Raw genomic sequence first — 27,922 nt, 5'->3', positions numbered from 1 at the left:
GGGGGTGAGAGCTGGGGGTGTCTTTGCCTCTGTAAGTATAGGAACTGCCAGGCGACACGTGTACTACGATGACGTGCCCCCTGGGTATTCTGATGTCCCTGCCCAGCCTATTGAGAACCACTGATACGATCCAATCTCTTCAAGAAAGAGATGAGAAAGTGAAGATGTGAGAGATGTGATTTTATCTTGCCTCCAGTCTTTCACGGCATCATGAAAGGTCTTCTAAACTTAGGATGTGCTCTCTTCTCCTCCTTCCTTTCTATCTACAGAGATCTCATGACCAATCAGCTGTGTTAACAGAGATGCAGATACAGATATGTGTGCACATATCCATCTCTGATGGGCACAGTGTATAAAGATATATGTATATGACAAAATTAAGGGGCATGGGGATCTATTATTTGTCTATATCTATCTATCTATATCTATTTACCTTATGATACTGAGGTGGTTAAACTGGTGTGTTTTTTTTAAACTGGTGAATTTTTATAGCTCCTTATACCACTGAAAAGGAAGTGATCAGTTAAACGAAGAAAATCAGTATCTGAATAGCCGAACCCTTTTAAGAAGCAACTAGCATAAAAGCTTCCTGTCCTATAAAGTCCAATTTCAAGGTTGACCAAGCAACTCCAGACTCTGTCTTGAACAACAAATTCTAAAGAATAATCCTGGGCCCTGGTACACACAGGCTGCCAAGTAGGCAATGACGTCTTATGCCGCAATCATTGCGGGGAGGGGAGGGGTGGGTGGCACACTGGGCTTGTCGAAGTAAGCCCCGTTCCCCGTCGCTGCTCTTCACAAGAACTGAAAACAGCCAGACACACACGCACAAGTTTCATGTTGGGAAAAAAAAAAAAAAAAAGACTCACCAAACTCATCGCATATGCTCTCATTTTCTATGAGAGTTGGATGGTCAAAGGTGTCCCGACAGTACAGGATCTGAGGGTTCTTGCTGACCACTGCGATGCCCCCCAGGGCCAACGCAAACTGGTCCGTGAGAATGGAAGACGGCTTATCCTGGATGCGTTTCAGCATCGAGCGGTAGCGGCAGTACTGAGGGTAGCTGAGAACTATCACGTTCGTTTCTTCCTCGTCCTCCCCTAGACAAACGAGAAAACACTTCCATTACCCTTTTCGCTCCAACAGAGAATTGTCGTGGTCCTGGCGTCATTTCAATGACCACCTCTGGTTTTGTACCAAAAATAGAGTCTTCAAAAAGACTCTTGTATCAGTTTATCTTTAGCACAGTTCGGCTACTGCCAGCATCCTCTCAGCACCATCACCCCTCCAGATCCATGAAAAAACCTCAGGCAGAGAAAAGGAAAAGAGTGGGATGGATAACCCCACAGACAGATTACGCAATGTTTAGGTCACTGGCAAGCAGCAGAACCAGAAAACCGTCTTGAAAGAATCTGATGTATATATATATATTTTAAGCATTAAAGGCATCACCGTAGGAAAAACTCAGAATTTTGCTGAGCTTCTTTATACTTCTTTCCACAGTTTGGTATTGCTTTTATTTTGGATTATGTCATCTTTCAGCGCTTAAAGCCCCTGTAAAGGTCATCTGGCCCCAGAGCGATGTCTGTGGGTCTAAACAGCATCATTATCTGCTCTGGTGGTTGTTAGTTTTGCTCAATGAATATTTCTCATCCTCTTTATGGTCCTGTGGAAAGGCCGTACTTCCCTGCCCACTGAGGACAAACGGCTGTGTGACTTGTTCTGGCCAATGAAATATGGCAGCAGTGGGCGGCTACTTTAAGAGCCAGTGGACAATGGACCACACTCTCTCCCTCCCTTCGTTCTGGACATCTGTAATGTTTCAGACAGTGGCTACTCTGCCAGTCTTGGTCTTGAGTGAGGATAACACAGAGCAAAGCCCCTGGTTGGTCCTAAAGGGATGTATAAACGTAAGCACTTGTTGTTTCAAGTGAGACTGTGATTTGGAGGTTGTTTTTGCAGCATGATCCATTTCAATGTGACTGATACATCCACCTTCCCCCCGCCCTCCCCCCAACCCATACCCCCTTATCATCATCTTCTTTTTTTTTTTTTTTTTTTTTTTTTGCGGTACGCAGGCCTGTCACTGTTGAGGCCTCTCCCGTCGCGGAGCACAGGCTCCGGATGCGCAGGCTCAGCGGCCATGGCTCACGGGCCCAGCTGCTCCGCAGCATGTGGGATCTTCCCGGACCGGGGCACGAACCCGCGTCCCCTGCATCGGCAGGCGGACTCTCACACTGCGCCACCAGGGGAGCCCCATACCCCCTATCTTCTAACGTTTCTCAAATCCATCTGGTAACTTAGCACAACGCAGAGGACCACACTGAGAGGACTCCCCAGGCCTCTTTGTGGGAGCTCCATCAGAACCAACTTAACTCAGGAGAACGTTTCAGCAACTTTAACGAAACTCCCTCTTACAATGTGATCTTAATGCTTATTTACATCTCACCATATTAACTGCTCATTTACAAAACCCAGATTCTGCATGCATGAATCCTTCCTTCATCTTAAGCTTGAGAAATGGCACCCCCTCCCTCTGGTATCCTGCCACCTGCACGACGTCAAGCTGGATTTAGGCTCCACGACCCAGTTTGCCATCGCTCTCTATAACCACATCTTCAGGGCATTTGTAAGCAATTCCCAGATATGTCAGTTGCTTATCCAAAGGGAAAACACTCAATATTTCAAGCCTTTACGATGCTGCAGGGAACTGCACAAAACAGTTGTTAAGGATACCAACACTGTCGTGGCCATCTGGTAGCCAGTGGGAGACGAATGAGCAAGGACAGAACGTAATGATGGGACATAACCAGTACCAAAGGAAGGTGTGCATGCGACCTTTTCAGATAGGACGCCATTACCCAGATGTATTTCTCATTACGTTCACTTAGCTCCGCAGGCTGGAGGCTTCTTCGAGAATGGAGACGTTTAGCTGCTTTCCAGATGACGTCTTTTAACGGTTTATGTCGCTTAGACTCCAGCCTGGCTTGTGGGTAGCCACTTCATCAGCTGGCACACTTAATTAAAAGGAAATAAGTCTACACTGAAAGCAAGTCCCCAGTGAAAAGTAGTTTTGAGATGCTGATGTATGTCCCAAGACACGCCAATTTGAGATTTTTACAGTAGATCAAGACACTAGTTCGTACTTTGGGTTCAAATCTGTGCTTTCTACAGAGTTAAAGCAAAAAAATGTTTTATTGGAAATATCTACCTAACATCATCAGAACTCCAGAGTGTCTAAGTACGAGTGGAAGAAGCAGCCCATAATGTGTCATTTGCATCGTTACACTCTATTTGTCCAGGATGACCAAGATTTGTCTAAGATCGTCCAAGATGAGAGACAGGGATATAACCATGAACCCTCAGGACTTATTTCAGCATGCTCAGCCCCTAATGCCATCTCCTGTACATAGTAAATACTGTTCAAATATCCGTTGATTCCAAATCTCTTGGCTTTCTGTAATGGGTGGGGGGTGGCAGGAAGCTGTACTAGTTTCTCTAAGACTTCTTGAATGAAATGGAGAAAGTCATGCTTCTCAGGCTGAATAAAGGTGAAAAAATGAATGCTTCAGAGTTAGCTTTATAACAGAAGATGTCGCCTGGACTCATGGGACCACCTCACTTCCTTCCTATCCCTTCATTCTCCTTCTGTTTTTCTCTGACCATTTTTCATGATGATGCCATCTCTAGTTTCTTCTTAATTCTCTATTCTGGAGGAAATCAGCCCCCTGGCTATGTTCTGTGCTTAGAAATGACTTTTTTTTTTTTTTTTTTAACTCCACCTCATCCTTCAAACATTTATCCCTCTTTCATCAGGCAGTTTCCAAAACACTAACCAACCCATGTGGTCCTGCTCTTTCTGATGGAAAAAAAATAGCAAATTCCCTCTGACCCCAAGTCATGGAAACACATGCTATGATGTCCATTCATTCTGGAGACAGTATCTCTAAGAATGCTCCCAGGACCGCCCGCATCAGAATCACATAGTGGGGTGTAAAGAGGCAGACTCTGGGGCCCCAATGAGAACCTCTGATTCAGAAACCCTAAGGTTGGGGCCCAGAAATTTATATTTTTAACAAGCTCCCATGCACATTAAACTTTGAAAACACTACCTGAGCTTTACTTATAGTTATTTATTCAGTTGTGCTTTGATCTCTCTCTCCTCTCTCTCTCTCTCTCTCTCTCTCTATATATATATATATATATATACTTTTTTTTTTCTTTTTTCCTGTTTTCAGTTATATGCTTCTATCCAAAACCCCAGTGTACCTGAAACAGAATACAGGACCAAATTCCCTTCTCCTTGACGCTTTCCCAGGACTGTTAGAGGTATCACAGAAGACAGCAAATGTAAAAAAGCTCTCTTAACCAAAAATATGAGGAACTGAGGAACTGTTTTCTTGTTTAGGAAGCGGAGCAAAAATGCTACTGCAATTTCTGGTGCTAATAATAAAACATTAAAATTTACAAAGGCCTTTCACAAAGCATATCTTTTGTTTGTTTGTTTCTCACAACAACCCTATTAGTAGCATGACAAACTGTTAATTAACATTCCCTGACTTAAGAGACGGGAAAGTTGAGGTTCAGACACCCAAGGGACTAGTCCAGGATCTCAAAGAACTAGAAAGTGATGGAGGTGAGACTATAACCCAATCTTTTAACTCCAAGTTTGATGAGCTTTTCATTATGACAAAATGTCACTAATAATAATAATAACATTCCTTAGGGTAATATCTTGATTTCTTTTCCTATATGGGTGTGGCTGAAAGAAAATATTTTTCCTTTGACATATGATTACTATTATTGTTGTTACTGCTGTGGAGGAGATTTAACTAATTTACAATATTAGGGACGAGGATGGTGGTCTTTGATCAAGTAAAAGAGGAGACATCCGTTTCAACGAGAACTGTTGAATTCAGCCAGTTATAAGCCAGAATTACTCTACTCTGGTTAAGTTGACGGGTTCTTATTTCGGGTTCTTACTTCGGAACACTGAAATTCCCGTTGTAACGATTTAACATTATTGACACACCTTTCATGTTTATCAACTTTCTACTTTCTATCCACATGATAGGAAATAAAGTCAACTCTACGCTGTGCAAGCCGAGAACCCCTGCCCCTCACTGAGAGGTCAGAGGCACAGCTGGGACCTGGTCTAATGTGGCAGTGCTTAGTGATTCCAAAAAAAAAAAATTATTATAACTTTGTTGCTTATTAGCAGAACCATCCATTTGGACCAGAATTTGGGCATTGTTTGGACAGAGGCAAATTTCCAACCTTTCAATTAGATATTCCCAGAGGAGCTGCCTTTAATATTTACAAAAGCAGAGAAAATCCATGAGACCCTCAGGACTCCTGTGAAGAGGTTAACAAACATTCTAGGTGAGAGTCAAGAGAAAATAGAGAGTAAAGGTGAGACCTGGAAGAACCAACGATTCATCTAGGTCAAAGTTTCCCTGAGTGAAGATACCCTGGATCTCTTCTTTGGAGTTTAGGCAGAAGTTTCTTGAACCGAAGAAACTTTTTTTTTTTTTTTTCAAGACAAAGTGTGGTCACCTTAATATGAAAGGTATGTACAAGAGAGTACAAAACTGAGTTTGGAAGAGCGTTCCAGGTCTAAAATTCTATGATCCTCTAACTTCCTTCTAAGCCTTTGCATTAACTTCTTCCTAACACAGCTACAAAAATATTAAATTGTTCAACAGCTGTCGTATTTTATTTTGCCCTAGTACACTAAGAAACAAATAAAGCCAAACAACCTTTCAAGAACTCTTAAATTCCTCAGCTACTTCTTTCCTCCTATGCATTTCATACACACACAAACAAATACTCCTATGCAAAGTTACGCATGAAACAAGGGCTGACAGTAAACGCTGTGTAGGACATCTCCCCCTTCCCAATTCATAATAGGTCTAGCAGATAAATCCAAGAATGAATAAAGAGTGGATAAACTGCACATTTGTTTAGCAAGGGAGAGACAAAGTGTTCCTGGAACAAAGATTTTCTTTCAGCCACACCCACATAGGAAAAGAAATCAAAGTATTACCCTAAGGAATCTTTGTCTAACACACTGTAGTTGGTTGGGTTATATATACATTACTTGATTTCTGTCAACAGAAAATGACCAGCAATAAATTACTGGTACCAAAGACTGAAATTTCAAACCATAATTATGATATTCTATTAAAACGTCATCCTGTTCTTCAAGTCCCCCTCCACCAAAAAAAAACGTGTGCCTATTTTAAAATGAAATATTCAAAGGGAATAAGAGTCCCCAAATTACTAAACCTTATTTCAACTTCAGTGAAAAGAACTTTGCCTATTAAAAGTTAATACCTAAAGTACACTGCTTGTAATGCTCAACCAAAATTACTCTAATCCTGCACTTATATCATAATTACACGTTCTGTTAACCTCTCTCAATGTCAATTTTTCACTTATTTATATGTTTTCGAAGTCCAAAACAGAATTCCACTGAGAAACTGTAATTATAACGTGAGACTCCACCCAAGCTTTTCAAACAGTAACTGTATACCATTGCTTTAATCCTCAGCGTTGGGCTGGGAGCGGGGAGAAGGTGGGGGGAGATGGTAAGAGCAGGCATTCATTCTGAATAGCACGTTGCTCAAGTCGTCTTTGTAAAAAGAGAGATGCATGAAATAGCAAACACAATGAATTAATGGAGCATTGACTTTCAAATATCCATAATGCTATTTTTTTAAATAGATAATGGTGGCCAAATGCACAGAAGGCTGAAAACATAAATTCCGGAGGAGAAATTTGCTTTTATCTCTTACACAACAATTTAGAAATGTAACTTTCTTTTTCATTCTGTGGGGAGGGAGGAGGGAAGGCTTGTTTCGGAAACATCACACTATTATGCTTACTGAAAACCACTATAATCTATTTCTAACATCACAGTAAGCTTAAAAAAAAAAAAAAAAAACTTAAAAAAACCCTCGCACCAGGATTTTATAGAGCCTGGTGGAAAAAGTATGCATGTTCCTTCCTGCACCTAATTACCTCAACTGAAAAATCTGCCAAGTATTTTGCCCTTTAGTTCTCTTAATCGTATTAGGGCAAATGCATTTGGATGCCAATAGAAACAAACATTTAAAGATTTTCACTTAAAAGATTCCAAATATGTATGAAGGTTATGTTTGAGACACAATGTCCCTAGTCCTTCAAAGATGATATACGGTGTTCTTTTTTTTTTCCCCAAGCAAATATGAATTTGCTCATGTTATAAAACTTGATGTCTAGTTTTGAGACAATTTAAGTAAAATAATGTCAATATGAGAGGCTCTTACAATGATTTATGCTTCTTTCTGTTACTTTATTACATTAGACATTCCTTTCTCAAAGCTTTATACTTTTCACTGTGCTCCTAGCAACGACCCAAGGCAAAGCATCAACTTTATATACCTGGCACCATTCCAATTCTTACTGCTATTGACAATTATATTGAAGTTTCCACTTAATTGCTACTCGGCTGTGACACTGAATATTTGTCATAATTAGGCATTTCCTATTTTCCGTCCATTCATTTTTGATTATTACTGGAAATGAAATTTTTTTATTCCAGAAAACCTAAGCATGAAAATTCTACAGATAAGAGTAGCTACAGCTGTTACTATCATTACCAACATTGTAACATGCAGCAAAAAAAAAAAAAAAAGAAAAGAATATAATTTCTCAGAAGGTAATTTTCCTTTCAGTCTAAGTGCTCTTATTCATCTTACAGTTACTCAATGATTTCCTGTTCTAATTACAGGACATTATACAGAAAGACGTTTGTAAAAGGAAAATGCAGCAGTGCATATGACTTAAATGGCCTGAATTGGTTGAAAGTGTTTAAAATTCACAGTTGTACATTAACTTTATCAATTCCTGACTACAATTCTGTGTAAACGTGTAATGTGTCCCTACATCTCTCAAAAGGGAGTCAACCTAGTACCCAAAGTTAGTACACATCAAAGGGGAAAATACAGTTGCAGTTAAACTGATGTTGAAGAGTTGCGGTGGGGGAAGATCAGCTTTTTGGGTTTTTTTTCTCACCGAAGCTGTTACATTGGAGGCATGCCAAGAGAAGGAGTGGAAAATACTACTAATAAAAATAAATTAAACGCCTGATTAAAAGGGAGAGAGAACAAGATTCCATCCAGAACAGAAATGAAAATGCCACCAACTATTTCATAAAAACATACTGTGACGTAAATTGCACTTCAGTATTGCACTGCTGTGGTTATTTCGAGAAATGGTTTGTACTGTAAGTCAGATGGTGCTGCCCCACCCTTAATGATTTTGTAAGTCTCTACACAGTAAGCAAGTGGGGCAGCCCTGAGATGGCTAAGACAGAAAACAGACCCAGCCAAACAGAACTGACAATAAAAAGATAATGTACTTTTAACATAACAGAACAAGAAGATTGGTTTTATTAACTAAAAAAAACCCGACTTTAAATGGTCCCCAGCTTGCCATTTGTTTTGATAAATGGAAAGACAGATCTTCCCAGGATAGGCAACAAAAACATCACTGGAGAACTTATAAAAAGAGAATATGGGAAAATATGTCAGTGCATGGTTACAAACAGAACAAAGAATATTTCAAATGTAAAACCCAGGGTTTTAACCAGCTGTTTCCAAAAGCAAGCCACTTCAAATGGATGGACACACAAATATAAAAATACGTGTTAATATGTTAATATCAGCTTTTGCCCTACTACTGCTTCATCACTCAAAAAAAGAAGACAACAGAAAGCTAAACTAAAACCAAGCACTGCCATCACTTGAAGGAACAAATGAACCTACTAGGAGGCAAAGCCAGCTCCACCACCAAGGGTCCCCCAAACGGTCACTGAATTCTAAGCTGCATTCAAGAGCCATATTAGATTTGTTCTAGAGAATTTTGTGTCTGATTCCCACATGGCTCAGCTCAGCCAAATTTAAATGTCGTACAAGACAGGGATTATGCAACAGGTGTATCTACTGGTGAGACCACATGGCTAGAATGACGCATAGGTAAAAGTGGTGACCACATTTGGGGTGTGACTCTAAGGGGCCTGACTTACCATAACCTGCCTCCCTTTCACAGGATTAACTGTTAAGCTACAGTCAACCATTCACTTTTAGTATCAATGAGTTTCAGTGTCTGAAGAAGAAAATATAAAGAACCCTTGAGACCCCCTAGGAGCCAGATCTGAGTCAAAATTTCTCCTACTCTAAAATTGTGTCAAAGCGATTAATTTATCCATTTATTTATTTACTAGTGACCCAGGTAAGACTATTATATTGGATTTGAGCTTAGTTCAACTCAACCCTCTCTGGCTTTACAGGAAGCTACTACTAAGATCCAGGTTAGCCCCTCTGGTACCATGACAAAGTTGCTATAAGAGAAGGAAACTTGACCATCGTTAGCACAACTGGTCTTAATACTCATATTAACTTCTGCCATCTTTCCCCTTAAAATATCTACATAGCTTTTTATTCTTTTTCGTGTGTGTGTGTGATACGCGGGCCTCTCACCGTTGTGGCCTCTCCCATTGCGGAGCACAGGCTCCGGACGCGCAGGCTCAGTGGCCATGGCTCACGGGTCCAGCCGCTCCGCAGCATGTGGGATCCTCCCAGACCGGGGCACGAACCCGCGTCCCCTGCATCGGCAGGCAGACTCTCAACCACTGTGCCACGAGGGAAGCCCTTTATTCTTATTTTGTAGCTTATGCCTGCCATCATTGCGAGAGTCACAATTCCATTTCTGCAGCAGCCATGTAAGCCTTTGACATTTGAGAGACCCTCCTGAACCCCTAAACTCATGACTAAACCTAATTAAGGTGTGATACTGGACAGATCAATAGCTAAGTGATTAACTTCCACACATTAGTCTCTCAGCATGTAAGATCTGAATTTGTGCCTTAACAAAATGACATCACTATTTGTCATGACTTTCATGGACATGATTATTTCACTAGTCAACACTGATCAAACTAAATGTCATCATTTCCAACATGGTTTGTATCAGGGGGAAAAAATCTGTGTGTGGAGAACTAAACACCAAATGATGTAAGACTGATTAATATTGATCACCTAATGCTCAGCATTTTGAAGGCATTCTATACATACACACACACATGTGCATGTGTATATATATATACACTATATAACAGGATATATATCTGAAAATAATATTATGTCATGGTATGGCTACTTTCATTAAAACTGTGTGGTCATTAAAAATACTAAAATCAAATAACATTTCAGGTCATGCAAAGATGCTTCTGCTATATTCAGTGAAAATAAGAAAGGTAAGAAATAATATAGTCAGCCCCTTGTCTTTTGTTTAATAGCACTACTGAGATATAATTCACATACTAGATAATTCATCCATTTAAAATGCACAAGCTTTTAGTATATTCACAGAGTTATGCAATTATCACTACAGTCAAATTTAGAACACTTTCATTATCCCAAAAGAAACCCTAAACCCCCTCACTCCCACATCTCTTTGCCCCTCATCAGTCCTAGGCAACCACTAATCTACTTTCTGTCTCTATAGATTTGCCTATTCTGGACATTTAATATAAATGGAATCATACAATATGCGGTTCTTTTTGACTGGCTCCTCTCAGCATAACGTTTTCAAGGTTCATACATACTGTAGATTGTATCAGTATTTCATTTCCTTTTACTGCTAAATAATATTCCATGGTATGGACATACTACATTTTATTTATCCATTCCATCAAGAGATGAGACATCTGGGTTGTTTCCACTTTTTGGCTATTATGGATAATGCTGCTATCAACATTTGAGTAAAAGTTTTTGTGTGGATATATGTTTTCATTTCTCTTGTGCATATACCTAGGAATGGAATTGATGGGTCATATGGTAATTCTGTGTTTGCCCTTTTGAGGAACTGTCAGACTGTTTTCCAACGTGGCTGCACCATTCTACATTCTCTCCAATAGCGTATGAGGTTTCTGATATCTGCACATCCTCGCTAACACTTGTTATTATTTGTCTTTTTGATAGCCATCCTAGAAGGTGTGAAGTGGTATCCCATGTTGTCTCGTTTAATGCTTAAAAATCACTAATAGTGGGGTTCAGCTAGATTATGAGATTATCTGGGATTCTTATTCTCCTTTGTTTGCCTGCATTTTAACTGTGCAATATTTTTTTAAAGATGTGGACATCTGGCAAATTTATATGGAATTTCAAGAGATCTCAAGTAGTTAATCTTAACAAAGAACAAAGCTGGAGGACTTACACTTTCCTATTTCAAAACTTACTACAAAGCTACAGTAATCAAAGCAGTGTGGTAGTGGCATAAGGGTCAAATGTGATCGACAGAATAGGGAGTCCAGAAATAAACTTTCAAATGTGTCAACAAGGGTGCCAAGATCATTCAATGGGGAAAGGACAGTCTTTTCAATAAATGGTGTCAGGAAAACTAAATATTGATAGGAAAAGAATGCATTGGAACCCTTACCTCACACCACATACAAAAATTAACTTAAAATTGATCAAAGACTCAAATTTAAGAGCTAAAACTACAAAACACAGGAGGACTCTTCATGACCTAGGATTTCACAACGGTTTCTTAAGCATGACACCAAAAGTGCAGGCAACAACAAGAACAAAAAAATAGATAAATTGGACTTCATCAAAATTTGAAACTTTTGTGCACCAAAGGACACTATCAAGAAAGTGAAAAGACAACCCTCAGAATGGGAGCAAATATTTGCAAATCATATATCAAATAAAGGATGAATATCCAAAATATACAAATAGCTCCTACAACAAAAAGACAAACAACCCAACTTAAAAGGACTTGAATAGATATTTCTCCAAAGAAGTTATACAAATGGCACATGAAAAAAGTGCTCAATATCATTAGTCACTAGGGAAATGCAATTCAAAACCATAATGAGATACTACTTCACACCTACTGGGATGGCTATTACTTTAAAAATAAATAAAACAAAACCAATAAACTCCAAGTGTTGGTGAGGATGTGGAGAAATTGGAACCCTCATCTATTGCTGGTGAGAATGTAAAATGGTTGTAGCTGCAGTGGAAAACAGTCTGGAAGTTCCTTAAAAAGTTACATATTGAATTATCATATGACCTAGTAATTCCACTCCCAGGTATATACCCCAAAGAATTGAAAACAAGAACTCAAACAGATACCTGTACATCAGTGTAACAGCAGCATTATTCACAAGAGCCGAAAAGTAGAAACAACTCAGGCGCCCAACAACAGATGAACAAATAAACAATGTGGTTATGCATACAATGGAATATTATTCAGCCATTAAAAGGAATGAAGTTCTGATACATGCTACAATATGGATGAACTCTGAAAACATTATGCTAGTGAAATAAGCCAGACAAAGGACAAATAATGTATGATTCTATTTATATGAAGTATCTAGAATAGGCAAATTCTTACAGAGAGTAGAACAGAGGTTGCCAGGGGCTGGGGCTGAGGACAGAGGCAGGGAATAAGGAGTTATTACTTGATGGGTAAAGAGTTTCTGTTTAGGATGATGAAAAAGCTGGAAATAGATACTGTAATGGTTACACAAGACTGGGAATGTACTTAATGCCACTGAATTGTAAGCTTAAAAATGGTTACAACAGTAAACGTTACGTACGTGTATTTTACACAATTTAAAAAACGAGGGGGCTATCTGGCAAGGGTCATATTTTCTATGTGGATGCATTCTTAATTGCTTCTTGAAAGAAAAAGAGGTGTCTCTCCAACCTGTAACTAAAATATAAACTCCTGGAGGGCACAGAATCAGTGTCCTAGTTTCTTGTTACCCCTCCTAGACCTCTGAAGGACCACTGACAAAGGCAATTGTCTATAGAGAGTATCGCAGTCAACATCTGAACCTTCTGTCAAACAGTAAAAGCAGTCATGTCATTAGTTCACTCTAGGCTCTGGACCAGCAGCTCTTCCCAACAGGCTGAAAGGATGTGGAGAAAGTTATCCACCAAACAGTGCTTTAGTCATTGGCTGGCATTAGATGATGGGGACTGAGGTTAGGCAGTCATCTCATTTTTGTGACTTTTTAAAAAATAATTGCACTGCTTGAGGAGTGTGTGGACCACCCTCAAAGAGCTGAGCCATCTCCAAACAACAGCATTGACTTCTGGGAGCACACATCCTCATGTGACAAGAATTGCTTGGATTGCATTGTTTTCTTGCATATTATCATAGGCCTTCTGGAGTGGCTTAACAAGGAGGGCAAAGCCTTCTTTCTTCTACCAGTGGCTCGTCATGAATCAGGGGACTTCAAACTGGTGAACCCCTGGACCGAACCTGCATAGGCATGGGACAGATGCTCAACATCTGTGTCACTCACTACTCTACTCATCCTCCTGAGAGTGAGCCTGCACTCGATACAGCCAATCTCCTTTACCCATCTACTGCCCCTTAGTCGTCTTATGATCACTAAAGAGACAAATCAAAATACTGGTTTTGGAGAAGCCCCCTTTATTGGTATATTAAGGCACCATAAACTATGAGCTTTGATTGTTCTCTTTTCTCACATATTTCCGTTAAAGGAGAAGCTTGGCAGTAGGAACAGAGTACTTTGGCCTGCGTTAAGATGCTCTGAATTCAGAAAAGCCAGAGCAATAAAGGTCAATGATGCTGATCGCTTTAAATGTAGCTGGAATGTTCTGCGAGGTTACCAGATTTTTAAAAATAAACTGCATAAAACCTAAGGATAAAAATTTTACATAATTTATATCAGAACTCTTGTACTTTAATAAATATAGACTCTAACAATTCAGATTTTATCAAATGATATCTAATATTTATTCTAACTATAGTCAATCACCATCTTATTTCATTCCATATCATGTTTACCATTTTCTACTGCCTATTAACAAAAAATTCATTCAAATTTATGATAAAAATTTAAAAGTCCTCTTAAAATTGGAAAAAGGCAAATATATGGTTTTTGAAAAACCTTTTATAGCAGGATTATTCAATAGAAACAATGTGAGCCAAGTATGTCATTAACATTAAAAAAAGTAAGAAGCAAACGGGTGAAATTAATTTTAATAATCTATTTTATCTTTTTTAGCTCTAGTATTTTACTACTAAAAGTAATAATTCAATGGACATTTTTGTCTCCCTCCTTTAATTGAGATATAATTGACGAGGCTCTTTGGTAGGGCTAATGGTCAACTCCGGGAGGGCTCATGCCAAGAAATGCCAAGTATTCCCCAGAACTTCTGCTGCCAGTGTCCTTGTCCCCGCGGTGAGCCACAGCCACACCCTGCCTCTGCAGGAGACCCTCCAACACTAGCAGCCGTGTGGCTGACAGGGTCTTGGTGCTTTGGCTGGGTGTCAGGGCTGTGCCTCTGAGGTGGGAGAGCCGAGTTCAGGACACTGGTCCACCAGAGACCTCCCAGCTCCATGTAATATCAAACAGTGAAAGCTCTCCCAGAGATCTCCATCTCAACGCTAAGACCCAGCTCCACTCAACGACCAGCAAGCTCCAGTGCTGGACACCCTACGCCAAGCAACTAGCAAGATAGGAACACAACCCCACCCATTAGCAGAGAGGCTGCCTAAAATCATAATAAGACCACAGACACCCCGAAACACACCACCAGATGCAGTCCTACCCACCACAAAGACAAGAACAAGCCTCATCCACCACAACACAAGCACCAGTCCCCTCCACCAGGAAGCCTACACAACCCACTGAACCAATCTTAGCCACTGGGGGCAAACACCAAAAACAATGGGAACTACGAACCTGCAGCCTGCAAAAAGGAGATTCCCAAACACAGTAAGTTAAGCGAAATGAGAAGACAGAGAAACATACAGCAGATGAAGGAGCAAGGTAAAAACCCACCAGACCAAACAAATGAAGAGGAAATAGGCAGTCTACCTGAAAACGAATTCAGAGTAATGATAGTAAAGATGATCCAAAATCTGGGAAATAGAATGGAGAAAATACAAAAAAGGTTTAACAAGGACCTAGAAGAACTAAAGATGAAACAAACAATGATGAACAACACAATAAATGAAATTAAAAATTCTCTAGAAGGAATCAATAGTAGAATAACTGAAGGAGAAGAACGGAGAAGTGACGTGGAAGATAAGATAGTGGAAATAACTACCACAGAGCAGAATAAAGAAAAAAGAATGAAAAGAATTGAGGACAGTCTCAGAGACCTCTGGGACAACATTAAATGCACCAACGTTAGAATTATAGGGGTCCCAGAAGAAGAAGACAAAAAGAAAGGGACTGAGAAAATACTTGAAGAGATTATAGTTGAAAACTTCCCTAACATGGGAAAGGAAATAGTCAATCAAGTCCAGGAAGCACAGAGAGTCCCATACAGGATAAATCCACAAGGAGAAACATGCCAAGACACATATTAATCAAACTATCAAAAATTAAATGCAAAGAAAAAATATTAAAAGCAGCAAGGGAAAACAACAAATAACATATAAGGGAATCCCCATAAGGTTAACAGCTGATCTTTCAGCAGAAACTCTGAAAGCCAGAAGGGAGTGGCAGGACATATTCAAAGTGATGAAAGGGAAAAACCTACAGCCAAACTCACTCTACCCAGCAAGGATCTCATTCAGATTTGACGGATAAATAAAAAACTTTACAGACAAGCAAAAGCTAACAGAACTCAGCACCACCAAAACAGCTTTACAACAAATGCTAAAGGAACTTATCTAGGCAGGAAACACAAGAGAAGGAAAAGACTTACAAAAACTAACCCAAAACAATTAAGAAAATGGTAATAGGAACAAACATATCAATAACTACCTTAAATGTAAATGGATTAAATGCTCCAACCAAAAGACACAGACTGGCTGAACAGATACAAAAACAAGACCCACATATATGCTGTCTACAAGAGACACTTCAGACATAGGGACACATACAGACTGAAAGTGAGGGGATGGAAAAAGATATTCCATGCAAATGGAAATCAAAAGAAAGCTGGAGTAGCAATTCTCATAGCAGACAAAATAGACTTTAAAATAAAGACTATTACAAGAGACAGAGAAGGACACTACATAATGATCAAGGGATCAATCGAAGAAGAAGATATAACAATTGTTAATATTTATGCACCCAACACAGGAGCACCTCAATACATAAGGCAAATGTTAACAGCCATGAAAGGGGAAATTGACACTAACACAGTCATAGTAGGGGACTTTAACACCTCACTTTCACCAATGGACAGATCATTCAAAATGAAAATAAATAAGGAAACACAAGCTTTAAATGATACATTAAACAAATTGGACTTAATTGATATTTATAGGACATTCCATCCAAAAACAACAGAATACACTTTCTTCTCAGGTGCTCATGGAACATTCTCCAGGATAGATCATATCTTGGGTCTCAAATCAAGCCTTGGTAAGTTTAAGAAAACTGAAATTGTATTAGGTATCTTTTCCAACCACAACACTATGAGACTAGATATCAATTACAGGAAAATATCTGTAAAACATACAAACACAAGGAGGCTAAACAATACACTACTTAATAACCAAGAGATCACTGAAGAAATCAAAGAGGAAATCAGAAAATACCTAGAAACAAATGACAATGAAAACACAATGACCCAAAACCTATGGGATACAGCGAAAGCAGTTCTAAGAGGAAAGTTTATAGCAATACAGTCCTACCTCAAGGAACAAGAAACATCTCAAATAAGCAACCTAACCTTATACCTAAAGCAATTAGAGAAAGAAGAACAAAAAAACCTCAGAGTAAGCAGAAGGAAAGAAATCATAAAGATCAGATCAGAAATAAATGAAAAAGAAATGAAGAAAACAATAGCAAAGGTCAATAAGACTAAAAGCTGGTTCTTTGAGAAGATAAAATTGATAAACCATTAGCCAGACTCATCAAGAAGAAAAGGGAGAAGACTCAAATCAATAGACTTAGAAATGAAAAAGGAGAACAAACAACTGACACTGCAGAAATACGAAGGATCATGAGAGATTACTACAAGCAACTATATGCCAATGAAACGGACAACCTGGAAGAAATGGACAAATTCTTAGAAAAGCACAACCTTCCAAGACCGAACCAAGAAGAAATAGAATATATAAACAGACCAATCAAAAGCACTGAAATTGAGACTATGATTAAAAGTCTTCTAACAAACAAAAGCCCAGGACCAGATGGCTTCACAGGCGAATTCTACCAAACATTTAGAGAAGAGCTGACACCTATCCTTCCCAAACTCTTCCAAAATAGACCAGAGGGAGGAACACTCCCCAACTCATTCTACGAGGCCACCATCACCCTGATACCAAAACCAGACAAAGATGTAACAAAAAGAGAAAACTACAGCCCAATATCACTGATGAACACAGATGCAAAAATCCTCAACAAAACACTAGCAAACAGAATCCAACAGCACATTAAAAGGGTCATACACCAGGATCAAGTGGGGTTTATCCCAGGAATGCAAGGATTCTTCAATATACGCATATCGATCAGTGTGATACAACATATTAACAACTTGAAGGAGAAAAACCATACGATCATCTCAATAGATGCAGAAAAAGCTTTTGACAAAATTCAACACCTATTTATGATTAAAAAAACCCTCCAGAAAGTAGGCATAGAGGGAACTTACCTCAACATAGTAAAGGCCATATATGACAAACCCACATGCAACATCATTCTCAAAGGTGACATACCGAAACCTTTTCCTCCAAGATCAGGAACAAGACAAGGTGTCCACTCTCACCACTATTATTCAACATAGTTTTGGAAGTTTTAGCAACAGCAATCAGAGAAGAAAAAGAAATGAAAGGAATCCAAATCGGAAAAGGAGATTTAAAGCTGTCACTGTTTGCAGATGACATGATACTATACGTAGAGAATCCTAAAGATGCTACCAGAAAACTACTAGAGCTAATCAATGAATTTGGTAGCAGGATACAAAAAGTAGTAGGATACAAAATTAATGCACAGAAATCTCTTGCATTCCTATACACTAATGATGAAAAATCTGAAAGAGAAATTAAGGAAACACTCCCATTTACCACTGCAACAAAAAGAATCAAATACCAATACCTAGGAATGAAACTACCTAAGGAGACAAAAGACCTGAATGTGGAAAACTATACAACACTGATGAAAGAAATTAAAGATGATACAAATAGATGGAGAGATATACCATGTCCTTGGATTGGAAGAATCAACATTGTGAAAATGACTACACTACCCAAAGAAATCTACAGATTCAATGCAATCCCTATCAAACTAACAATGGCATTTTTCACAGAACTAGAACAAAAAATTTCACAATTTGAATGGAAACACAAAAGACCCCAAATAGCCAAAGCAATCTTGAGAAAGAAAAACGGAGCTGGAAGAATCAGACGCCTGGGCTTCAGACTATACTACAAAGCTACAGTCATCAAGACAGTATGGTACTGGCACAAAAACATAAATATAGATCAATGGAACAGGATAGAAAGCCCAGAGATAAACCCACGCACATATGGTCACCTTATCTTTGGTAAAGGAGGCAAGAATATACAATGGAGAAAAGACAGCCTCTTCAATAAGTGGTGCTGGGAAAACTGGACAGCTACATGTAAAAGAATGAAATTAGAACACTCCCTAACACCATACACAAAAATAAACTCAGAATGGATTAAAGACCTAAATGTAAGACCAGACACTATAAAACTCTTAGAGGAAAACATAAGCAGAGCACTCTATGACATAAATCACAGCAAGATCCTTTTTGAGCCACCTCCTGGAGAAATGGAAATAAAAACATAAATAAACAAATGGGACCTAATGAAACCTAAAACTTTTGCACAGCAAAGGAAACCATAAACAAGACGAAAAGACAACCTTCAGAATGGGAGAAAATATTTGCAAATGAACCAACTGACAAAGGATTAATCTCCAAAATTTACAAGCAGCTCAATATCAAAGACACAAAAAACCTAATCCAAAAATAAGCAGAAGACCTAAATAGACGTTTCTCCAAAGAAGATATACAGGTTGCCAACAAACACATGAGAGGACGCTGAACATCATTAATCATTAGAGAAATGCAAATCAAAACTACAATGAGGTATCACCTCATGCCAGTCAGAATGGCCATCATCAAAAAATCTAGAAACAATAAATGCTGGAGACGGTGTGGAGAAAAGGGAACCCTCTGCACTGTTGGTGGGAATGTAAATTGATACAGCCACTATGGAGAACAGTATGGAGGTTCCTTAAAAAACTACAAATAGAACTACCGTACGACCCAGCAATCCCACTACTGGGCATATACCCTGAGAAAACCATAATTCAAAAAGAGTCATGTACCACAATGTTCACTGCAGTTCTATTTACAATAGAACAATGGAAGCAACCTAAGTGTCCATCAATCGATGAATGGATAAAGAAGATGTGGCACATATATACAATGAAATATTACTCAGCCATGAAAAGAAATGAAATTGAGTTATTTGTAGTGAGGTGGATGGACCTAGAGTCTGTCATAGAGAGTGAAGTAAGTCAGAAAGAGTAAAACAAATACTGTATGCTAACACATATATGTGGAATCTAAAAAACAAATGGTTCCGAAGAACCTAGGGGCAGGACAGGAATAAAGACACAGATGTAGAGAATGGACTTGAGGACACGGGGAGGGGGAAGGGTAGGCTGGGACGAAGTGAGAGAGTGGCATGGACATATACACGCTACCAAATGTAAAATAGATAGCTAGTGGGAAGCAGCCGCATAGCACAGGGAGATCAGCTCAGTGCTCTGTGACCACCTAGAGGGGTGGGATAGGGAGGGTGGGAGGGAGGCTCAAGAGGGAGGAGATATGGGGATATATGTATATGTATAGCTGATTCACTTTGTTATAAAGCAGAAACTAACATACCACTGTAAAGCAATTATACTCTAATAAAGATGTTTTTTTAAAAAAAGCAATAGACTCAGTCAAGAGTCAGAAAAGGAAAAAATAAAATAAAATGACTTTTTGTACGGTTTGGTCACTAAAAAAAAAGCAAGAGAGAGATACAATTGACATATAACATAATTTAGGGTGTACAACATAATGACGATATACATAGAATGAAAACATTTTGTCTTATGTCATGGCATAAGTGCAAGTGTTTCTCTAGGGTACTTTCTTTCTTAGTTTATCTAAATACATCATAAACATTATCTCAATGCATGAGCAATATAAAGAATTACTAACGAGATATTTTACATTATTTTTTCATATTAAGTTTTAAAAATCTGTATTTTACATTTACAGCATCTCAATTAGTACAAGCCACATTTCAGGGCTTTATAGCCACACGGAGCTCATGGCTGGCAGCATACTGGACGGTATAGCTTTAGAGAGTCCACCGGGAAAGAAATGTGGTGACCACTGTGTCAGACAACTCAGCCCTAAAAAGGCAGCTGGGATGACTGGGGCTGTTCTGGGTACCCGGCGCAGTCCTCACGGTGCCTTTCAGTCCTGGACTCCAGGACCCTACCATCTTAAGTAAAAAGGTTCAGAAACCCAGCTAGGAGAAGAGAGCAAAACAGGAGAAAAACCAACTGTTGTGGCTGTTATTTCATTGTTCTAATAACCAAAACCCCAACAAAGGCCAGAGGTAGCAAGCAACCTTGTGTCACTGTTTTAGCAGGGATCCTTGCTTGCCACCTTTAGTTTCTGGTGAATGATAAAAATCAATTCCAAGTTAAAAAATTAAAAGCTTCAACTATAAAAGCTGGTGAGAGCCCTCTCCTCTGGGTTCTATCTATTCTCCTGCTGTAACGAGCTACAAGTTCCCCTGGTGCCATGTCCGCAAACCATCTGTTCTGTTTTCTGTCACAATAGCAGGAGAACATCAGTTGTTCAGAATGGGTATATTTTTAATCTTTTTTTTCCTAGCGTGCACAATGCGAAAATTCGTTTAACATCTGAAGGAAAGAGATACTTATTAAACCCAATGGAAAGTGAAACCACTGTTCAATCTCACAGCAACACAGTCATATAAAACTCTGGCACCTTCTAATGCGCTCTCACAGCACAGCGTGGGAGAACATCACTGCCAGCCAATGATGCGGATATGCTGTTTTACTTCTTTTTGTACAGTGTTAGTAGTGAGTATGCTGATGTAAGACATCAGGAGGAAGAATCTGGTTTATTCACGTTTCCCATAATACCCATCATCGGCTGAAAATCATTTCCACTGCAAATGTCTTCCTTTCCCCGATCTCTAATATCCAAACCTACTTTCCTTTTCTCATAAAAGACACAATAAACAAATTGCTGGTGACTAATGTATTAATTCCAGTAATAATTCCGTGGTTTCATACCACGAGTTACCAGTGCTACCCATCTCTGTTCTGGGCACCTCTTAAGATATTTCTGTGGCATGGTTTATGTTAGAGCACGGATTGGCAAATTATGGGCCAAATTCAGCCTGAAGCCTCTTTTTGTAAATAAAGTTTTATTGCAACACAGTCATGCCTCTTCGTTGATGTATTGTCTATGGCTGCTCCCATGTTATAGCGGTGGAGCTGCGTAGTTGAGACAGAGCCCCGACAGCCCATAAGTCTGAAATATTTACTCTGTCTCTGCTAACCTCCGTTCTGGAGAACAAATGATTGCTTCCAGAAATCTATCTTGGATCACTGATATCAGCTTAATTCCTATAATTCCTAAGATACAGTTACCCTGTGACACTATACTGAACTTTATTTGTTCATGTTGGGCTCCCCTTTCTAGACTGTGGGTCCTTTGAAGGGCAGGAACTGGGTACCGTGTCTGAATCCCTAACACCGTAGATACAAGTGAAGCACATGGTAGGCTTTCAGTTGATGTTAATTTCAATTAATGTTTGAAATTAGTGTTTTCTGGTTATTCACTGTTCCTCCTCCCCTACTTCTACCCTAACCCCGATCCACTTCCTAAGCCCATCTACCTTGCCGTGTGACCCCTGAAGGTTGTACCATGGGTCTCCCTTGCACTCTGGCTTTCGCTTAGTTCAGCACATGGAAGACACCGGCAAGATAGCAGGTGGTGGGAAAGAGAGAACTTGGGGTATTTCTTCCCTGCTCCTTTCCAACTTCAGCACCACGGCTCTGGCCGTGGCTGCAGCCCCGCACCACTGCAGCTCCCCCGTGACTCCTGCTTCCACGGGAACCCCTCTTGATTCCGCTGTTACAGCCCCTGGGTTACAGCCTCAACGGGCCCTCTTCACTCTAACCAACCTCCATAACTCTTCTCTTCGTTAATGTGTCTCCAGTTGAACCCTGAGAGGAAATCTGTTTCTGCCTCAACCTGGAAAGATACTTCTCACCTCAAGTTGCAGGTCCCCACACTCAGAGGTTAAATGAAAACCAAGAAATGACACGTGTTCTGTGGACAATCACATTAGAACCACCGAGGGGGGCCCCCCTCCTGCCATGCTGAACGAGGATGCCTGAGCTGCGTCTCTGGATTAGTGCTTTGTAACAGCTACCCCTGTTGTTGTCATGCACCTATTGAAACAGATGAAGACATTCAGCTGTGGGGGGCAGAATGAAAATAAGAAACAGAAAACCAGTTGGAAGCAACTACAGAGTATCTGAAAAGTCCTGAGGTCAGCTGTATAAATATGGAAGTGTTAAGCTAAGAACGGCAATTACCCGTTTCTCTTGGTCACACAGGTAAGCCCTTTAAAGGCTCCACATTTCAAAATCACATATTCCATAAGATTGGCTTCAACAGTTTACCTTCTCATGGGTACCAGCACAGGGGTGAGCAGAAAGATCAATTGCTTGGAGACTTTGGAAACCAGGAGCCCCGTAAGTTCGATCACTTGTAGAAGAATTCAACAAGGTAGCAAGTGTGAAAGACAGGGCAGCAGGGCAAGGTGTTTCCTAAAGATGTGATCTGGGAAATGACGACCTCTCAGAGCCTTGGTTTCCTAATTCAGAAAATGGGCATAAAAATCGTGCTTCCTGGGAGGATATGTGAGTTAAAAGAAAGTACTGAGGCTGGTGTAGGGCAAATGCTCTATAGATCTTCACCATTATTACTGCTTTGCAAGTCATCCCCCCAAATATTCCAAAGAACACTAGCTCCTGGGGAGAGAAAGGAGCATATTACCAAGTGTTGTATGGAAAAAGGGTCCCATAGTATGGAAACACTGAATTTAACAGTTATACAGACAGTCTCCTTGGGGCCTTTAACAAGCTAAGGGGCATTTCAGCCTACAGGAGGGAATACACTGCCCTTCCTGAATTTATTCTACCATGAAATTCTCTCTCACTTGCTTTCTTACCCACCCACCCCTCTGCTTTTTTTGGTCATTCATGGCCCACCTCAACAGGCTAGCGTTGGGGTGTCTCTGATGACATTTTGGGGACTACCCACTCAAATGTTGGGACTATGTACCCAAATGTTGATTACGGCAATTCCCCAGCTCCCTTCACGCCCCTCCAGCACACACACCCTGCTTAACGCTGTATAATTACAAGTAGTTTATTGTGCATAGTATAGTCACTCATTTGTATAACACTTTGGAATGTATAACGTCCCTTTCACGAGCTTAGATTCACTTAATCCTCCCAGAACCCCCCTTGAAGTCTATATGGATACCCCTGTTTTATACAAGAGGACGTGGAAACACAACAAGGTGAATGACTGGCTCAAGGTCACCCACCTACTGGCAGGGACAGGTCATCGGGCATTGAATGTCACACCATCCCATCACACCCCACCTGCCTTCTTCTCGGTCCCAAACCTCTGAGAGGGGTTCTGGCAGATTTGTGAGAACCTGAGAGCCTCTCTAAGACTGTCCAGTGGGCTGGTGGCCTTGAGAATCCTCGTGATTTCATGAACTGATAAGAAGCAAACTTCTCATTTCAGGTTGTACTATTAAAGTAGCCTTTCCGGTCTCATGTCTCCAGTCTCAAAACAATCCCCCAAGTGAAGCTAGATTTTGCCATATTTGGAAGATAATCTCGGAAAGAGACTGCTGTTGTATAAAACACTCTTCTTCATCAGCATACTTCTCCACTTTTAACCCCCCAGGGAGCAAATTTTAGTCTCAGTGAAGCCAATAGTACTATTTTTCTCTATTACCTCCCCTGTTTGGGTCCCAGGACAAAGACCCACAAGCCATTCCACCCTCATCACACACACAGCTCACACAACCACACCCTCTGCATCACTGAAAGGACAGCATTTGACATCAAAATGGCCACCTGTCCATGGACTGGTCAGACACCACTTCCTATGGCTTAGGAGGTAGCAAGCGGCAGGAGGACAAAGGTCAAAGAGCTAGGGCTTCCCTGGTGGCGCAGTGGTTGAGAGTCCGCCTGCCGATGCAGGGGACACGGGTTCGTGCCCCGGTCCGGGAAGATCCCACATGCCGTGAAGCGGCTGGGCCCGTGAGCCATGGCCGCTGAGCCTGCCCATCCGGAGCCTGTTCTCCACAACAGGAGAGGCCACAGCAGTGAGAGGCCCGTGTACTGCAAAAAAAAAAAAAAAAAAAAAAAAAAGATCAAAGAGCTAGTGGCCCTCCCTGAAGGATGTGCAGCCTAGTAGAGGCGGTGGGCGTGCGAACAAGCATGCCAGTAAATGCTCTGACGAGAGCCACAGGTGAGGAGGCAGATCCTTGGTACCAAAGGAGTGTCAAGAAGGGCTTCCGAAAGAGAGAGCTCGAGCTGAGGTTAGAAGGCTACACAAACACTCTCTAAAGCATATAAAGACACCATCCCTCCCTGAGCCCCTTGTGTGTGGTGGTCATGAACACATCTCTCTCCTCCTCTAGACAACCCTACACAAAGTTATTATTATCCCCATTCTGCAGATAAGGAGACCGACACACAAAAAATATTAAGTGACCCTCAGCCGTCACACTGCTAAAGAGGCTGGAGAACGGATCTGAGCCCAGGTCTGCCTGCCGCTGCGGACTCAAAAGGACAGAGTGGTGGTGGGTAAAACAGTTCCAACGAAAGGGGGTTTTAAAAATGCAATTTGGAATCTGACCAGGTTTACACAGAAGAAAACCAGATACATTGGCTATGTTGCCTACAATTTATTTATTTATTTTCAATTTTATTTATTTATTTATTTTTGGCTGCACTGGGTCTTCGTTGCTGCACACAAGCTTTCTCTAGTTGTGCGCAGGCTTCTCACTGCAGTGGCTTCCCTTGCTGCAGAGCACGGGCTCTAGGCACCCGGGCTTCAGTAGTTGTGTCATGCGGGCTCAGTAGTTGTGGCACGTGGGCTTCAGTAGTTGCAGCACGTGGGCTCAGTAGTTGTGGCCTGCGGGCTCTAGAGCGCAGGCTCGGTACTTGTAGCGCACGGGCTTAGTTGCTCCACGGCGTGTGGGATCTTCCCGGACCAGGGTGTGAACCCGTGTCCCCTGCATTGGCAGGTGGATTCTTAAACACTATGCCACCAGGGAAGTTCCTGTTGCCTACCATGTAAATGCCTCCTTTTTCATTTTTATTTCTGGCACTTGGCTCGCCAGCCTTCATCTGGGCAAGCCCTGCACAGTCCATCCACATAAACAGTCGAGATGTCTTTTAATAATGAAGGATATTATTAATATATTTTGCCTCCACTGAAATGCAAACCCAATTTGATTTTTTCCTCAGGTGGGATGTGGACAGAGAACATCCAGGTAATAGGTGCTGTTCGCGAGGCCAAGACAGAGCCAATACTTTGTAGCTAAATGCCATTCACAAAGCACAATTTAACAGCTCCGTTTAGTGACTCTTCAAAATCAAGATGATTTCAACAATCTCTGAACACCAGCCAAGATGCTACCAAAGTATACTTAAATACCAGCAAATATTACATAAGAAAAAAATCCCATGTTTGTCTCCTTCTCTGACTTAAGAAAATCACCCCTCTCTCCTACCTTAAGACAAAGCCATTGCAATTCTTCAATTCTCAACGGTACGAGGAAGGGAAGGCTCGCATGAGGAAACAGAGCTCAGCTTATGCCGAAAATTAGCATCCATCTTCCATCAACTCTTTTTTTTTTTTTTTTTTTTTTTTTTTTTTTTTGCGGTACGCAGGCCTCTCACTGTTGTGGCCTCTCCCGTTGTGGAGCACAGGCTCTGGAAGCACAGGCTCAGCGGCCATGGCTCACGGGCCCAGCCGCTCTGCGGCATGTGGGATCTTCCCGGACCAGGGCACGAACCCATGTCCCCTGCATCGGCAGGTGGACTCCCAACCACTGCGCCACCAGGGAAGCCCCCACCAACTCTTTTTATTGGCTGTTAAGCTTTAAGGTCCTTACTTCAAGTTGAGTGGGACACGCCAAACACCCTTTTCTTGCGCCAGTAACAAATCTTGAAGCTCAGAGGACCTCCGACACCAGTTATTCTACGGATTTAGAGGCACACGTGAGTAGCGTCTGAAGGAGCCTCGATACTTGAAAGACAAGTAGGAAGCCCTGAGACTCATCAGCCCCCTCTACCTTTCCCCAGCCTTCAAATCGATCAGATTATTTAAAGTCATCATGTTCTTTCTGTCTAAAAACATTTCTAGATTAAAAAGCAACATAAGTTACCACCTTGGGTGGTATTTCCTATTATAAGTTTGCTAATGCTTTGAAATCTAGAGATAAAAATCTCATCCTCCCATGCACAAGAAGAACCAAAATAAGGGGCTTCCAAGGCTGCCCTGTCCCCAGGAGGGCTGCATCTCCTCTCACCTTTCTCTAAGAGAGCAGGACTTCAGAGCTTGAACAAACGTCCTCATGCGCAGGTCAGTGAAAGAGATGCTTCCAATATTAATTTCCCACCACGTGATATCCTAGGTTAAGATGCTCTTTTATAAAGTGTTCCTCAATGAGTTACTCCTTTACACGTAACCACGAAGAGACCAGGTTTCTTCGGCCAGAAGAAATAAGTGTTTCTTTTATCTTTGCTCACACATTCTTTAAACAAAAATGTTTTTAATTTTAGAACGAAAACATAAATAAATCCTTGTAAAAGGTAACGTGAAGACTCCCCTTGACCTCACAAACCCTCCAACTTTAAGGGAACTTTCCACTTCCACTTCAATAGAGCCTTCTTGAAAAATGGAAAACTGCTGGTCTCAAGACACGAGGGGGCCTGGAGGATGAGGGGGGAGATCTGGTCCAGTGGTTCCGCTTGGTTTGGAGGTGTGTCCGACTCTTTCAAAAATCACGGCGGAATAATAGCTCTCTTAATTCTGCCAGAGTACAATTCACTTAATACAGACCCCAAAAGATCTTCCCTGTATGGCGCACTGAGACAGGCCAGAGCACACAGCGAAACGCCAGCCTGTGTGAGGATCCCCAGCTCCATGTAACCCCAACTCTAGCTATGAGAGCGCTTCTTCCAACACATGGAGAAGTGAAAATGATTACATTTGGTTCAAAGTGTCTCATTACATTGATTTAAATAAGATTTCTAAACCTGCAAAAAGAAAAACATTGTGAAAGGCCATTTGTTTCAAACAAGCCTCTATAAAGATGGTTAGTGAGACCCTTCAGAAACTCAGGCTGCTGGGGACCAAAGTCATCTCCTCTTCTGAGAACGGCTGACAGAAGATAATAGAATTTAGTGACACCCACGTCAGGTATTTCTTTTCTGCTTAATGTAGAATCTAACAGACAGGTGTTAAGAGACCTGGGCTGAGGAATGTTCAGCCTAGGCTTTGAGGAGATGGTAAACCTGATGAACTTGCTTCATCTCTGACGACATTCAAGTGCGACTGACTTGGAGTCATTTTCTGAGATCTCACACACCTGGACAGGTAAGATACAGTCCGGTTTGCAAAATGCCGAGCACGCTTCCTGATGTTTATTATATTAACACTGCCGTCTTTGCAATGCTTGATGCCAAACTAAAGGAAAATGCAAATGAAAATCCTCAGGCTCCCAGTCAGAATGTTCAGTGATCCAACACTGT

At 40.8% G+C, this 27,922-nt stretch overlaps 1 protein-coding gene across 2 annotated transcripts in view; it reads right to left on the bottom strand.

Annotated features, from left to right (window-relative positions):
- ARID5B (AT-rich interaction domain 5B) overlaps positions 1–27,922 on the bottom strand; it is a 188,691-nt gene that overhangs the window by 95,434 nt on the left and 65,335 nt on the right. For both annotated transcript variants that reach the window (XM_032609231.1, XM_032609232.1), the window contains one exon: positions 870–1,100. In XM_032609231.1, coding sequence (XP_032465122.1) covers positions 870–1,100 — 231 coding nt within the window. The remainder of the gene's footprint in view (positions 1–869; positions 1,101–27,922) is intronic.

This window comes from Phocoena sinus, chromosome 16 (genome assembly GCF_008692025.1).
Source record: "Phocoena sinus isolate mPhoSin1 chromosome 16, mPhoSin1.pri, whole genome shotgun sequence".
Taxonomy (NCBI): Eukaryota; Metazoa; Chordata; class Mammalia; order Artiodactyla; family Phocoenidae; genus Phocoena; species Phocoena sinus.
The sequence above is the reverse complement of the archived record's forward strand: the minus strand, read 5'-3'. Positions and strand labels throughout refer to the sequence as shown.